The sequence below is a fragment of the Fukomys damarensis genome, unplaced genomic scaffold, assembly GCF_012274545.1.
Source record: "Fukomys damarensis isolate Sample0158 unplaced genomic scaffold, DMR_v1.0_HiC HiC_scaffold_13, whole genome shotgun sequence".
Classification (NCBI taxonomy): Eukaryota; Metazoa; Chordata; class Mammalia; order Rodentia; family Bathyergidae; genus Fukomys; species Fukomys damarensis.
Window position 1 is genome coordinate 34,134,246 of NW_022900925.1, and position 11,986 is coordinate 34,146,231.

Consider the following 11,986-nt stretch of genomic DNA (forward strand, 5'->3'; position numbering starts at 1 on the left):
TTTTTTTTTTTTTTTTTTTTTTTTTTTGCTGTTGTTATTTGAGAGAGGGTCTGACTATGTCGGTGAGACTGACCTGGAACTCACTATGTAGCCCAGGCTGGTCTCCAACTCACAGCGGATCCTCCTGCCTCAGCCTCCCAAGTGCTGGGATTACAGGCATGTGCCACCGTGCCTGGCACCTGGAATCTTTACATTTAAAGGCCAGCAAGGGCTGGGGTGTAGCTCACCAAGAGAGTGCATGCTCAGACCCTAGAAGCTAAATATCAATAAAATTTAAAAGTGGAGCCAGGTGTTGTGGTGCATGCCTGTAATCCCAGCACTCCGGAGGCTGAGGCAGGAGGATCGGTATGAGTTGGAGACCAACCTGGGCTACATAGAGAGTTCCAGGTCAGTCTCAACTGCATAGTGAGACCCTGTCTCAAAAAAACAAAAAAAAAAAAAAAATAAGGAAGATATGCCAAAAAGGAGAAGTGGTGGCCACACAGCTAGAGGAAGGAAATATAAAGTCAAGAGAACCAAGACTAATAGAGTAGCTGGGAAGAGGTGGCACACACCCGTAATCCCTGCTACTTGGAAGCTGAGGTAGGAGGACTGGAGGCCAGCTGGGGCAATTTAGCAGGAGACCCGTCTCAAAAGTGTTTAAGGAAAGGGTGACAGATGCCACATGCAGCTCAGTGCTAGAGCACTTGCCTAGCCTGCGTGAGGCCCTGGGTTCTCCCCGATACTGAGGGAAAGCTTGCGGTGTCAAGGGAAAAAGTAAAACTTGCCCGCTGAGCTCAGCAACACAGGGGCCCTTGATGACCTTAGCCAGGGCCACTTCAGGGAAGGGACCCCCGCCGGGGTGGGGACTGGAGTGTAGACAGCCTCGGACATGGCAGTGAAGTGAGGACAAAGGACGGAATCTGGAGAGGTGGGTGCATAGGCACGGACGCTCCAGCCTCAGCCTCTTACAGGGCGGGGACACACACGCCCTGAAAGCTGAGGAGAAGCAGAGGAGGGCACTGAAGTGCCCAGGCCCCTATTCTTTGAGGCTGACGTGGGGTGGGCACAGGCAGGAGGACAGCGTGAAGGAGAGGAGCCTGTGCGCTCCGGGCAGTGCTGAGGTCAGCCCAGCTGGGCCTGGCTCTGCCACCACAGTGACGCCGGCCAGAGAAACTGGGCTGGGAGAGATGGGCATGCGACAGAGCCCTTGAGGAGTCCATGAGAAAATATTTGCCACACCCTCCGCACCGTACCTCCAGGGAGGGAAAGTGCCAGCAGTGTTGCTGGGATTGCTGTGTTGTTACAGCCGTTTCTAACCCAAGCCATGTGTGAGCGTTTCCGTTTTGGATTTCCATGATGGGAATTTAGGGAGACCCCGGGTGGGCACTGTGAGCCATGTCGGGTTCTTCAGCAGCAGGAGCTACTCTGGAAATGGCACCCGAGGAACCTGGCTTTGCCTGGGTCCCGGGGACTCCGCTACCCTGTGCAGAAGAGAAAGAGCCGCAGCCCCAGGACAGAGCCCGTGCCCAGAAGTCGCCCTGCCCTAATGATGCTTCGTAGTCTGTGCTGCTGTCCAAAGCTTAGCAGATTGGCCTTCCCGAGAGGGAGCTGAGGGGCAGACCCTGGCTTAGGGCTATAAAAATAAAGCCTGGGAGAGGAAGGGACCCGGCGCCCAGAGCCCGTATCTTGGGCTTTCCTGCCTGTGACGACCTAGCCAGGAAAGATGGACGCGCCTGCTAAATCAAGGCACCTTCTCTGCACGACCTTCCTCCTTTTGCTTCTCTTCTTCCTTCCTTTTCTGCCTGCTGTTCTTCCCTCCTTCTGGAGCATGAAAGCTTCCACTTTTTTCTCCGTTTTCCTAGACATTTCCCTCTCTCCGGTCCTGCTCACTAGAGTGACATCTTGAGCCTGATTCTGCTGCATTTAAAAAAAAAGAAACACAGCAGAACCTGCCTCCCCTCGGCCTCCTGTTCCGATCTCCACAACGCTGTGGCAGATGGCAGCGCCCAGCTGAGTGGCAGCAGCCTCCATCCCTGCCTGTGTGCTGCCAGGACTGGGAATGGGACAGTTACAGTCTTTGCACTCTCGGGGGCTCCCGCCCACCCCTACTCAAACCAGAATCGCTCGGGTACCTCGGCCTCTGTAGCCGCCTCTTCAGCCGCGTCTCTCCCTGTGGTTGTAGGAAACTTCCACATTGCTACTGAGTTCAGAGTTCATCTGTGAGTCAGGGTTCGCTGGCTGGGGACTGTGTACACCCAGGCCGGGCACAGGCTGTTCTCTGTGCCAGGAACAGGTCACATTCGGCCTGTCCTTGGGGAGCGCCACATCCCAACACGGACCCTGGACAGGCCCACGCCCACTCGCGGGGTACCAGCAAGGGACTCACAGGCGTCCAGGCTGGTGAGAATCTGACCATGGGTGAAGAGGTGGAAGAGGCAGAGGGAGGGAGCTGGGTTCGACCGGGCTGCGGTGCGTGGGACCCGACGGCGCCCTCGGCCTGGGCAGCGCACTTGGTGGCTCGGAATGAGGACCCTCTGGGTGCCCTGCTTGCATGTGCTGTGGGTGGAGGACAGGTAAAGCCACTCGTGCACCAGATGGGGCTGCTCAGCTCCAGAGGTGGGGTCGTGTGGCCACAGCACAAAGTGGGAGTGCAGACAGCCGCCGGCCCCAGGGATGCGTCGTGTCAGCATGTGTAGACAGGACCAGCCCTGACCTTCCCGGGGGTTTCTCTCTGCACACCCTTCCCGCAGCAGGGCTGGTGGGGTGCTGGCCATTTGCCTCCCTCCTCCACCAGGGCCAACCGGGCCGAGAGCTGCCATCTCTGGGGCACAGCCTCTGTGTCAACACAATGCCAGCTCACAGAACCCTTCTCGGGCACAGAGCATCCCCACTGTACCCACGAGGAAACGGATAGAAAGGTGCAGGCAACTTGCCCAAGGTCTGTGCCAGCAGGTGCCGCAATCTGCAGGTTGAACGTATGAGGAACGAGGGACTCAAATCCAGTGGGGCGCGATGGTGCACACCTGCAATCCCAGCTCTCAGGAGGCTGAGGCAGGATTTTTAAGGATAGCCCGGGTTACACAGCAAGACCCTGTCTCAAAAAACAAGACTAGGAAAAACTGGATTTAAATCCAAGCAACCTGGCTCCAGAATCCCTCCTGTCAGCTCTGTGCTACACAGTGTGCCCCAGAAAGAAAGGCTCCAATCCCCTCCAGCTTGCTTCCCTGGATTGCCCAGGAGACCAGCCAGGGAGGAGGCACTAGATGGCCCTAACCCGGCAGTGACGGAGCCCGGCTGTCCCTGTCCATAACCAGGCGATCAGGTGCCTGGCAGGATGCAGGCAGTGGTCACTCAGTCGAGAGCTCAGCGGCAGTGCAGGGTCCCCCATGTGGACCTCAGTGTGCCTGGCCGACTGTGCCCATCCAGCCAACCAGACAGGCCCTGCCCTCAAGGAGCTTCCAGTCTGAGGGGAGGCCGCCTGGGTTCCCACTCAGGTTCACCCAGAGGGGGCAGTGTATTTCCTGCTCTGCCAGTCCGGAGCTCTTCTGAGGCTGTGTGTGATGGAGGAGCAGGGTATGGAGGCGTCTGAGGGGAAGGGGAGCAGGCAGGCGCACAGACTGCGGTATTGGAGAGCTCAACCCATGAAGCAAAACAGCAGCTCTTCCGCTGTGGCTGAGACAGGGAATCGGGGGTACAGAGCGGCTGGGCCTGCCTGCTCCTGCTCCCCTGAGCCTAGAGCTTCTTCCACCGGGGTCTCTTGTTCCACCTCCACCCCTGGTATCCCACAACCCCCAACAAAACCTTTGCTGTAGGGCAGCAGTTCCAGTGTGAACCAACACCTCTGCCTCTGGGTTCCCCGCCCGCGGAGACCAGCTGGAACTTTCAGAGGCTTTTATTAAACAATATTTGCCGAGTGGATAAGGACTAAGGGAGAACAGAAGGGGTATTAACGATGATGTCCACGGGGCCTAAAAATAGCCCAGCTTGCGAGTCTGGGTTGCTATGTCTGTCCGTGCCAGGCCTTGGCACGCTGTGGCCTGGCCGGGCTCCTTCTGCCTTCATGGGGAGGAACCGCGGAGGCCCAGCACCATGGTGGGGGCTCTGTGTCCCCACTGTGGCCCACCTAAGTCACCCCCTGGACCCTCCCTCCCCAACACGAGAGCATCTTGAGGAAAGACGATTTCTAGAGGCACAGCTGTCCTAGGGTGAAGAGGTGCCCCCATCGCTTAAGCCGGGAGAGAAATGGGCAGACGTGGAGGCCAGGCCTGCCCCTACCCAGTGCATGCTGGGCCAGGCCAGGGGCTCGGGGGCTCACACCTGACCTTAAAAGGCCCGTGCTGGTCTCCCAGCTCCAAAGTGACGCCAACGGCTCCAGGCCTGAGCCTGGCACAGGGTTCCCAAAGGCTGGCCTGCCCCAGCCCTGTTCTGTGAGCACCACGGACCAAGCCAGAAGCCGGGCCACCCTGGCTGTCCCTTCCGTGTGGCTTGTGCTCACCAGTGGGAGCAACTCCTCAAAACCCTGGCTGCTGAGGCCTGGAAGGGCAGTCCCCCACCCCCGTCCAGACCCCCTTCTGCCCGGGCCTTCCGGAGCTGTGTTGTGGTAGGTAATTAAAGGGTTTTAATTAAATTAGGATCCCATCTGGCTGGGATCAGTCAGGCCCTTACCGAGGATTGTGTGTCACCGACAGCAGACCGTGGACGGGGACTCAGATGTGTGGGGCTGAACTCAGGTTCTGGAGGACCCTCAGACTAGGAGAGAAGACCCTTCTGAGTGCCTCTTAGGGTTCCTGCAGTCAAGCAGCTATTGCACCTCCAAAAATGGAGGCCTCGGAGGGGAGGAGAAGGACCATGCTTCCCAAGTGCCCCTTGGCCTTTAAGCCTAAGCCTCCCCAGTGTGCGGTGACTCTGCGGGTGTCATCTCAGCCCCGAAGATGAGGACACAGGTCCACAGGAGAAAGAGCTCCAACCGGAGGCCCAAGCCCAGGGCACAGAGGTTTAAATAAGGTTTCTTCAGCTCGCCACGGCTGCTTCCAGTCTAAAATGGCAGGGAACAGGGCAGAGGATGGAATAAAGGAGCAAAGGTTTCTAAACTGGGTGCAGTGGTGCGCCCATTGATCCCAGTAACTCGGGAGGCTGAGTCATGAAGATCTCAAATTCAAGCCCAGTTTGGGCAACTTGGCAAGACTCTATCAAACAACAACAAAACCAGAAAGTTCTGGGGATGTAGCTCAGTGTCAGAGCATCTGTCTCTGGGTTCACCACTAGTTTTGCAAAAAACATTAAATGTAAAATAAAATAATTCTAGACCCTCCTATATCATCCCTTGGCTTAAATGTCATTGACCAGATCTTGGGCAAGTGGCTATGTGTAGGTGAAAGGAGGCAGAGAAATTTATATTAATCCAGGCAGCCATGTGGCCAGCTAACAGCTGAGGACCCCATCATAAAGGAGAAAGAGGAAGCCGATTAGGAGGGGCGATTGCCTCCCCTGCCACATGCATCAGAGGGCAGAACCAGGACAGGAGCCCAGGACTCCTCCTTCCAGCCTGAGCCCTTCTGTGGTCCACAGCAGTGCACGGCTGAAGTTCAGTGACCCTGTCTCCAAAACAGAGGAGGAAGTAGCATTTTTGTTTTGTTTGCTTTTGGTACCAGGGATCTAACTCCAGTCCTTGCACTTTTGAGGCAGGTGGTGGCACCACTGAGCTAAATCCCCGGCCCAGAATTTTTATTTTGTTTGTCTGAGACAGTCTGGCTATGCAGTTCAGGCTGGCCTTGAACTCTCTATGTAGTCCAGGCTGGCCTCAAACTCATGAGTTCCTTCTGCCTCAGCCTCCTGAGGGCTGGGATGGCAGGCATGTGCCAGCAGGGAAAGTAGCATTTGATGAACTACTCGTTTAATTTTCCCAGTACCTCCAGGTAGGTAGAATGACAGTTTTTTTATGTAAGGAGGCTCTGGGAGATTGTGTCATTCATCCAAGGCCACTCAGCTAGTAAATGACAAGACCTAGGTGGGAACCCAGAGCTCCCCTCACACCCACATCGACACCCAATCCCTCTACCAGGGATTAAATGCAGGGCCTTCTGAGCTGCATCCCCCAGCATCTTTTTTATTTTGAGACAGGTTCTCATTGAGTTGCTAAATTGGCCAGGCTGAGCTCAAACTTGAAGTCCTCCTGCCTCAGGCTCCCAGAGTGCTGGGATTACGGGCAGGCGCCACCACACCGAGTTCCACATTGACAGTTCATTGGTTCGGGAGGAGCTGGCTTGTCCCTTGGGGCCACCTAGGTGGGCACCCTGGATTAGGTACCTTGGCGTGACTTACTGTCAGCTCAGCCTGTGAACCGGCAGCCAACAGGAAGTGAGGTCCCGGTAGAGCCAGCTCCCAGCCCCCAGCTGGCAAGCGCTAGGTCTCCCTTGGCATTTGTGCCTTGGAGATGGCTTCAGCTGCCACCCCAGGAGGGCTCTGGCGTCAGTGCAGGTGCCGCCCGCACCCCACCATTCCCCTGACTGCTTCCTGCAGGGCGACAGGCTCACCGTGTCTCCCTGCAGCATTCCAGTCCCTGATCGCCCTGTGACCTTCAGCTGCCCCCCAAGTCCCCTCCCGCAGCTTCCCCCCCCCCCCCCCCCCCGCCCCCCGCCAACCCGCCGCAAGGCCCGGCTTGAGCCCATCCTTCCCTCCTTGGCTGCTCTGTCCTCAGGTAGGAGCCTTAGCAATGGACTCACTGGAGGAATCTGCCATGCGCAAGGTCATGGGCGATCCTGCCAAGGATGGGGAAAGGGTGACTCAGTTCCCGCCTGCTCACCCAGGGAAGGAGGCGAGGGGAAGGGGAGGGACAGCCTCTCGGAGAGGGACACTCAGTGCCAGCTGACCTGACACACATCCCCTCTCAGATGAGGGACCATCTGCCTCTAGAGACAGGAGGCTGAGGCCAGGCAGTGTGCACGGAGCACAGGGACAGGCGGCCTCCAGCTGTGCTGGGCTTAGCAAACAGCAAGAATGGCCGTCCATCCGGAGGACCACTCTTGGCCTCAGGGAGGCTCCCATTAGATAAGGGAGGCCCAGCCTCTGCCCCAGGGTCCCCAGCAGTTTCCCGCTCTAGCGGAGAAGGCTCTGGGCAGGCTGGGTGCCCGCTGCAAGGCCCCTGCCTGGTCCCCGGGCATGATGAGATTTCAGACTGCCCTGGAGTGTGGTGCAGGAAAGCCAAAGAGTCGGTGTGAGGCTAGGACCCCGACCCTCTCGGGAAGAGACGGGCTACTCTGAGGAGGTCTTCTCTGAAGGAGGGCTGGGATGGAAAGGGCGGAGGTCGGGGCACTTGGGGTGCCCAGGGTCAGTTCCGAGGGGTGCACATAGATACATGAGGTGTGGGGTGGGCGTCTTCTCAGTCAGAGGAAGTCGTTAGGACCAGGGGGCTCAGGAAGTAGCTGGCAAGAGCGGTAGGGACCCAGCGGGCCACTCCAAAGAAGGCAGATTTGGGTGGAAATCTGTTAGCAGAATCTGAGCTGAGAACAGCAGCCTGGTTACTGGGGAGGCAGAGAAGGAGGAATGAGGCGCGGAGTGTGCGTGAGGGCGAAATGAAGTTATTAAAATGAACCCACCCCCTGCGCGGGCAGCACTGTGTGCCAGGAAGGCCGGGCCCTCCAGCTGTCGGCAGCATCTGGCTCTCTGTGGGAGGAGGAGGAGGAGGGGTCACAGTACCCCAGGTCCACAGGCAAGGGGCCCTGGCCACTCCTTCCTGTCCTGCCCCAGATCCCACAGGCCAGGGCACTGCTCCCGGATGCTGTTGGAATGTCCACAGGGCCAGGGGTCCTCCAGACCCCAGCGGTCTATGCCTTCCTCCACAGGGCCAAAGCCTGGGCCCCCTGGGCAAGGAGAGAGGCCTAGAGGGCCAGGCAAGTCTCCAGTCTGCTCAGAAGTGGCCTAGGAAACAGAAGGCGGGGACACTGGAGTGGAGGCGGGAGCTCCAGGTGCCCTTCCCGGTCACCTTATACTGGGGTGGGGAGCGCTGCAGGGACGCTGCTCCCCAAACCCTCGGCTCTACACTGCATGGCTAAGGGGGTGGGGGTAACAACAGCCGGGCACAGGCAGAGGTGGCATCGAACCTGCGCGCTAGGACTTCCCTACCGTGGCAACACTGCCAAGAGAGACCCGAGAGAGTGGACCCAGAGTGGCCTCCAGGGCGCTGTGCGTAGGACTCCAGCCTTCCTGTCACGAGGCCCAGCCAACCCCTGGCGAGGATGCTCGTGTGCGTCCATCCTGCAGGCCTCCTGCCAACCAGGGGAAGCAGTGGCTACTGTGGGGACCCCTCATCCCCAGGTCACCCCAGCCTGCCCTCTCACTAGTGGGCTGGGCCCTGGGAAAGGACCCTGCCCTGAGACAAGGACACAGCCTTAACCAGGCAAGGGCTCAGGGGATTCATCTCCCCCTTCAGAGCCAGAGCCAGAAAGGAGCTTGGGGGTGACAGGCGACTTTCGGGGCACCTGACAGCTGCAGCAGCGTCCAGCTGGGCACTGATTACAGTCACAAGCCCTCAGGCCCCACTCAGACCTACTGAGTAGGGAGGACCGGAGATCTGTGATTCCCACGCTCACTTCCTCTGCGAACCCACGCTCCGGGCAAGGCCCTAGTGTCATAGAGGGCAACCGGGCAAGGCCACACAGAGAAGCAACGGCAGAGCTAAGAGCTAAGAGCACTGGACACCACCCTTGCCCCGAGGGGCCTCGGGTAGCCGTTCAGGGAGGACAAGCAGCGCCCTGCTCTGGCCGATCGCACCATCACCACTGGCTGAGAGCCGGAAGGGCCTGGCCGCTGAGCACTGGCTCCAAGGTGATGGGACCCTCGCACTCCGGTCCCCAGCAATGTCCGACTGCCATCTGAGAAATACTGGCAGGACCAGGGGACAACTCAGAAGGCTGTGGCCTGGGGAAAGCTTTATTCCCTGCCCCAAGGACAAGACTCTGCACACAGAAGTCCACGGTCAGGTGATTTCACAAGACTTCCCGCCCCTCCCCCCACCCACAGACAGACACGAGGGAGCGACCCGGGTCCTGGGGGCAGCCTCCCGCCCACACGTTGGCCACCCCAAGGATGGGGAGGGAGGGCCCCCGTCTGACAGGCAGGGCCGACTATGGATGGACCACTCTTGGCAGGGGGTGTGGTGGCGGAGGGACACATGACACGGGTGAGTGCCTACTGGTGGCCCTGGTGCCGGGAAGACCAGCACCATCCTGTCGCGGCCTGAGGACAGGTGTGCTAACAGCGGGTGTGGAGTGCTGGCAGGAGGGGAACTGTGGAAAGGGGTGGCCTGGCTGGAGACGAGGGACCCTGTCACTACAAAGACCTCAAGGGTCAGCACCTCAGCCTCTCACCGGGCTCGGGCAGGGAAGGGGCTTGGGTTGCCCACTGCGTCCTCCTGGGACGCACTGTCTCAGCCCTGCACCCTAGGCTGGCTCCTGAAACCCCCTCTGCCACTGCTGTCCTCAGGAGGGTAGAGAGGGACCCAAGGGCTTAGGGTCTCCTCTGTTGACTTGACCCAGGGCCACCACAGTCTGCCCGGCCAGAGGCCTGGAGCTGGCATTGGCCTGCAGCTTGGTGGGAAAGCCCGGCCCTGAGAGGCTCCTGCCTTCTAGTGGCTGCACAGCCTAGGGCTGAGGACAGCCTGGGACAATGGCCTCTGGCTGACCACTGAGACGGCCCGCCCACACCTCCTAGTCTCCCTCCTGCCTGCAGCCCTTCCATCCCCCTCCCCGCCCGGTGCCCAGGCAGATGGCGTCCTGCAGGGGCAGGCCCACCCTCCCAGCCCTAACCTGGCCTCCAAAGCCTGCCCAGAGTCAGCCAGAGGGGTAGTAGGGGGTGTCGCTGTGGTAGTTGTAGTCTGGGCACACCTTCTGGACCAGCCGATAGTCCGTGCTGTAGAAGGCAATGTAGACGCAGACGACCTTGAAGGGCTGGGAGCAGCTCCAGGTGGCCGAGCTCTGGGAGTGGTCACGGGAGCAGGTCTTGGCTGGGTCGTGGGTGCAGAGCGAGGTCCGGCGGCCCCGTTCCACCTTCTCCCACTCCATGCGGCAGTTGAAGATTTTGGAAGCCTTGGCTTCGATGAAGATCTGCTGTTCCTGGTGGAACTCCACGGCTTTGCTGGGGGGCACAAGGCTGATGGAGATGTTGCCCTGGCCTGTGGCATTGTGGCGGAAGTGGACGCTGAAAGTCCCGTTGCCGTGGTCCACAATCTTCCCCGTGACCAGCAGGTTCAGGGCCACCGTCTTGATGTTGGCGTAGAAGTCACCCCAGCCAAATATTTTCTTCACCTTGGCTGAGGGTGGGGGGCTGTGGTTTGGGCGGTTGGGGGGCTGCCCGAGGATACCCCAAGCTTCAGAACCAGGTGGAGCCAGCAGCCCTAGGAGAGTGGAGTTGGCCAGGGGGCGGGACTTCGGTGAGATGTGGCCCCGTTTCCGAGGGACCCGGGGCCGGGGCTGGCTGTCATGGTCATCACGCTCAGGGTCCTCGGAGCCATGGGGACCATCATCCTGGCCACAGATGACCTATGGGGGCATTGGAAAGAGTGAGCGTCCTGTGTCCAGATGACCTGGGGGACAACTCCCCACCACTAGGGTCCCTGTCCCCGCCCCTTCCATGCTGACTCGGGGCTGAGGAGCTGATGTTGTGTATTTACTCTGGGGTCAGGGCTGCGTGCCGGCTTGTGTCTCATGCCTTATACCTGGGTCACCCCCAGGTCCCTCCTTACTATCCTGCCTCTGGCCATGAGTCCACATCTTGAAGGATATTCAGGAACTTTCTCCAGTGGACCTTGGCATCAGACACATGGCGCCTACCTTGTGGGCAGCCCCCAGTCTGCAGGGAAGGCTCAGCGCCAGTCAGGGTATAGCCCCGTCGGATGGCAGAAGCCCCAGTGTGACAGAAGGGGCTGGGTCCCTGGCTTGGTGAAATCCCAGGCTGACGGGAGGCACAATGTCTACCTCCGAAGAGCCCCGAGTCAGCAAGGGCTGTGGACAGCGGGGTGCAGCTGCTGCCTCTTGGGACTTCCTGGTGTGTCTCCTAAGACAGCATTCCTGGGTCCCTAGAAGAACTGTTACGGAAGCCCACGAGACAAGGACCAGCCTAATTCTGTGTCAAGTACAAACGCAGTGTAGGTAGGCTTGGGCGGGAGGGCTGAGGGAGGTGGGGAGTGGAGTAGCCCAGGATGGCCCAGGGTGAGGAAAGCAGAAGCTTCCCCGGGAGACGCTGGTGACATGCCAAGATGTCATCTGCATTTCGAGGCAGGAGTTCTATGACCCCATTCCTCAGGCGAGGACACCACGGCTGGTTCGAAGGTTGCATCTCACAAGGCTAAGGTCACCTGGTCACCTTCTACTACACCACGTTTCCAGCCCCATGGACCACATGCGTCTTTTAGATAGAATTTGGGCCAAGCCCTGTCCCCACCTGAAATGTTCTGTAAGACTCTGCAGGCTCTGCCAGGGTGGCGGGCCACCCCTTGGGAAGGACTTCCAGAGGAGTGGCGGGACAGCCAGCGGGGCAGGCCCGAGGGCCCAGGCAGTGCTGCCAGGCGTGGGGGGGGAGGCCACCCGGCTTCCTGAGGGCAGTGTCCTTGCCTGGGTGTCTGTGCCCCCACTCCCGGGGCACTGGGTCAGCTGGCAGCGCTGGGTACAGCAGTGATGCTGGAAAGAAGGTGGAAGCCACCCCAGCCGTGGGGCGGGAGAGACCCAGAGGGGTCTGGGTGATGCCTAGAGCTGGGTGCTGTGGTCACGTCACCTCTACCCCAGGGTCAAGACTGGCCCTGCCCCCTCGGGGGTACAGGGAGGGCGGCTGCTGGGCCTGGGCCCTGGGGACACAGCTGAAGAGCAGGGAGGGGACAGAGGAGAGGGCCACAGGTAAGGATGGGTCAGGGAAGGGGCTTCCTACGGTGGTCTGGAGGTGCTGGCAAAGGAGACTGTTGTCTAGAGGGAAGGAGGCTTCTCCAGGACAGGATTGGGGCGGGGGCGCGGCACGG

General features: G+C 59.7%; 1 protein-coding gene across 1 annotated transcript in view; it reads right to left on the bottom strand.

Annotated features, from left to right (window-relative positions):
- Positions 1 to 8,757: 8,757 nt before the first annotated feature.
- The window catches only part of Nxph3 (neurexophilin 3), a 5,864-nt gene continuing 2,635 nt past the window's right edge, over positions 8,758 to 11,986 (bottom strand). Inside the window, exons 3-4 of the mRNA XM_033763108.1 lie at positions 11,419 to 11,733; positions 8,758 to 10,517 (exon numbers count right to left, since the gene is read on the bottom strand). Of these exons, the coding sequence (XP_033618999.1) occupies positions 9,810 to 10,517; positions 11,419 to 11,733 (1,023 nt within the window). The 3' untranslated portion in view covers positions 8,758 to 9,809. The remainder of the gene's footprint in view (positions 10,518 to 11,418; positions 11,734 to 11,986) is intronic.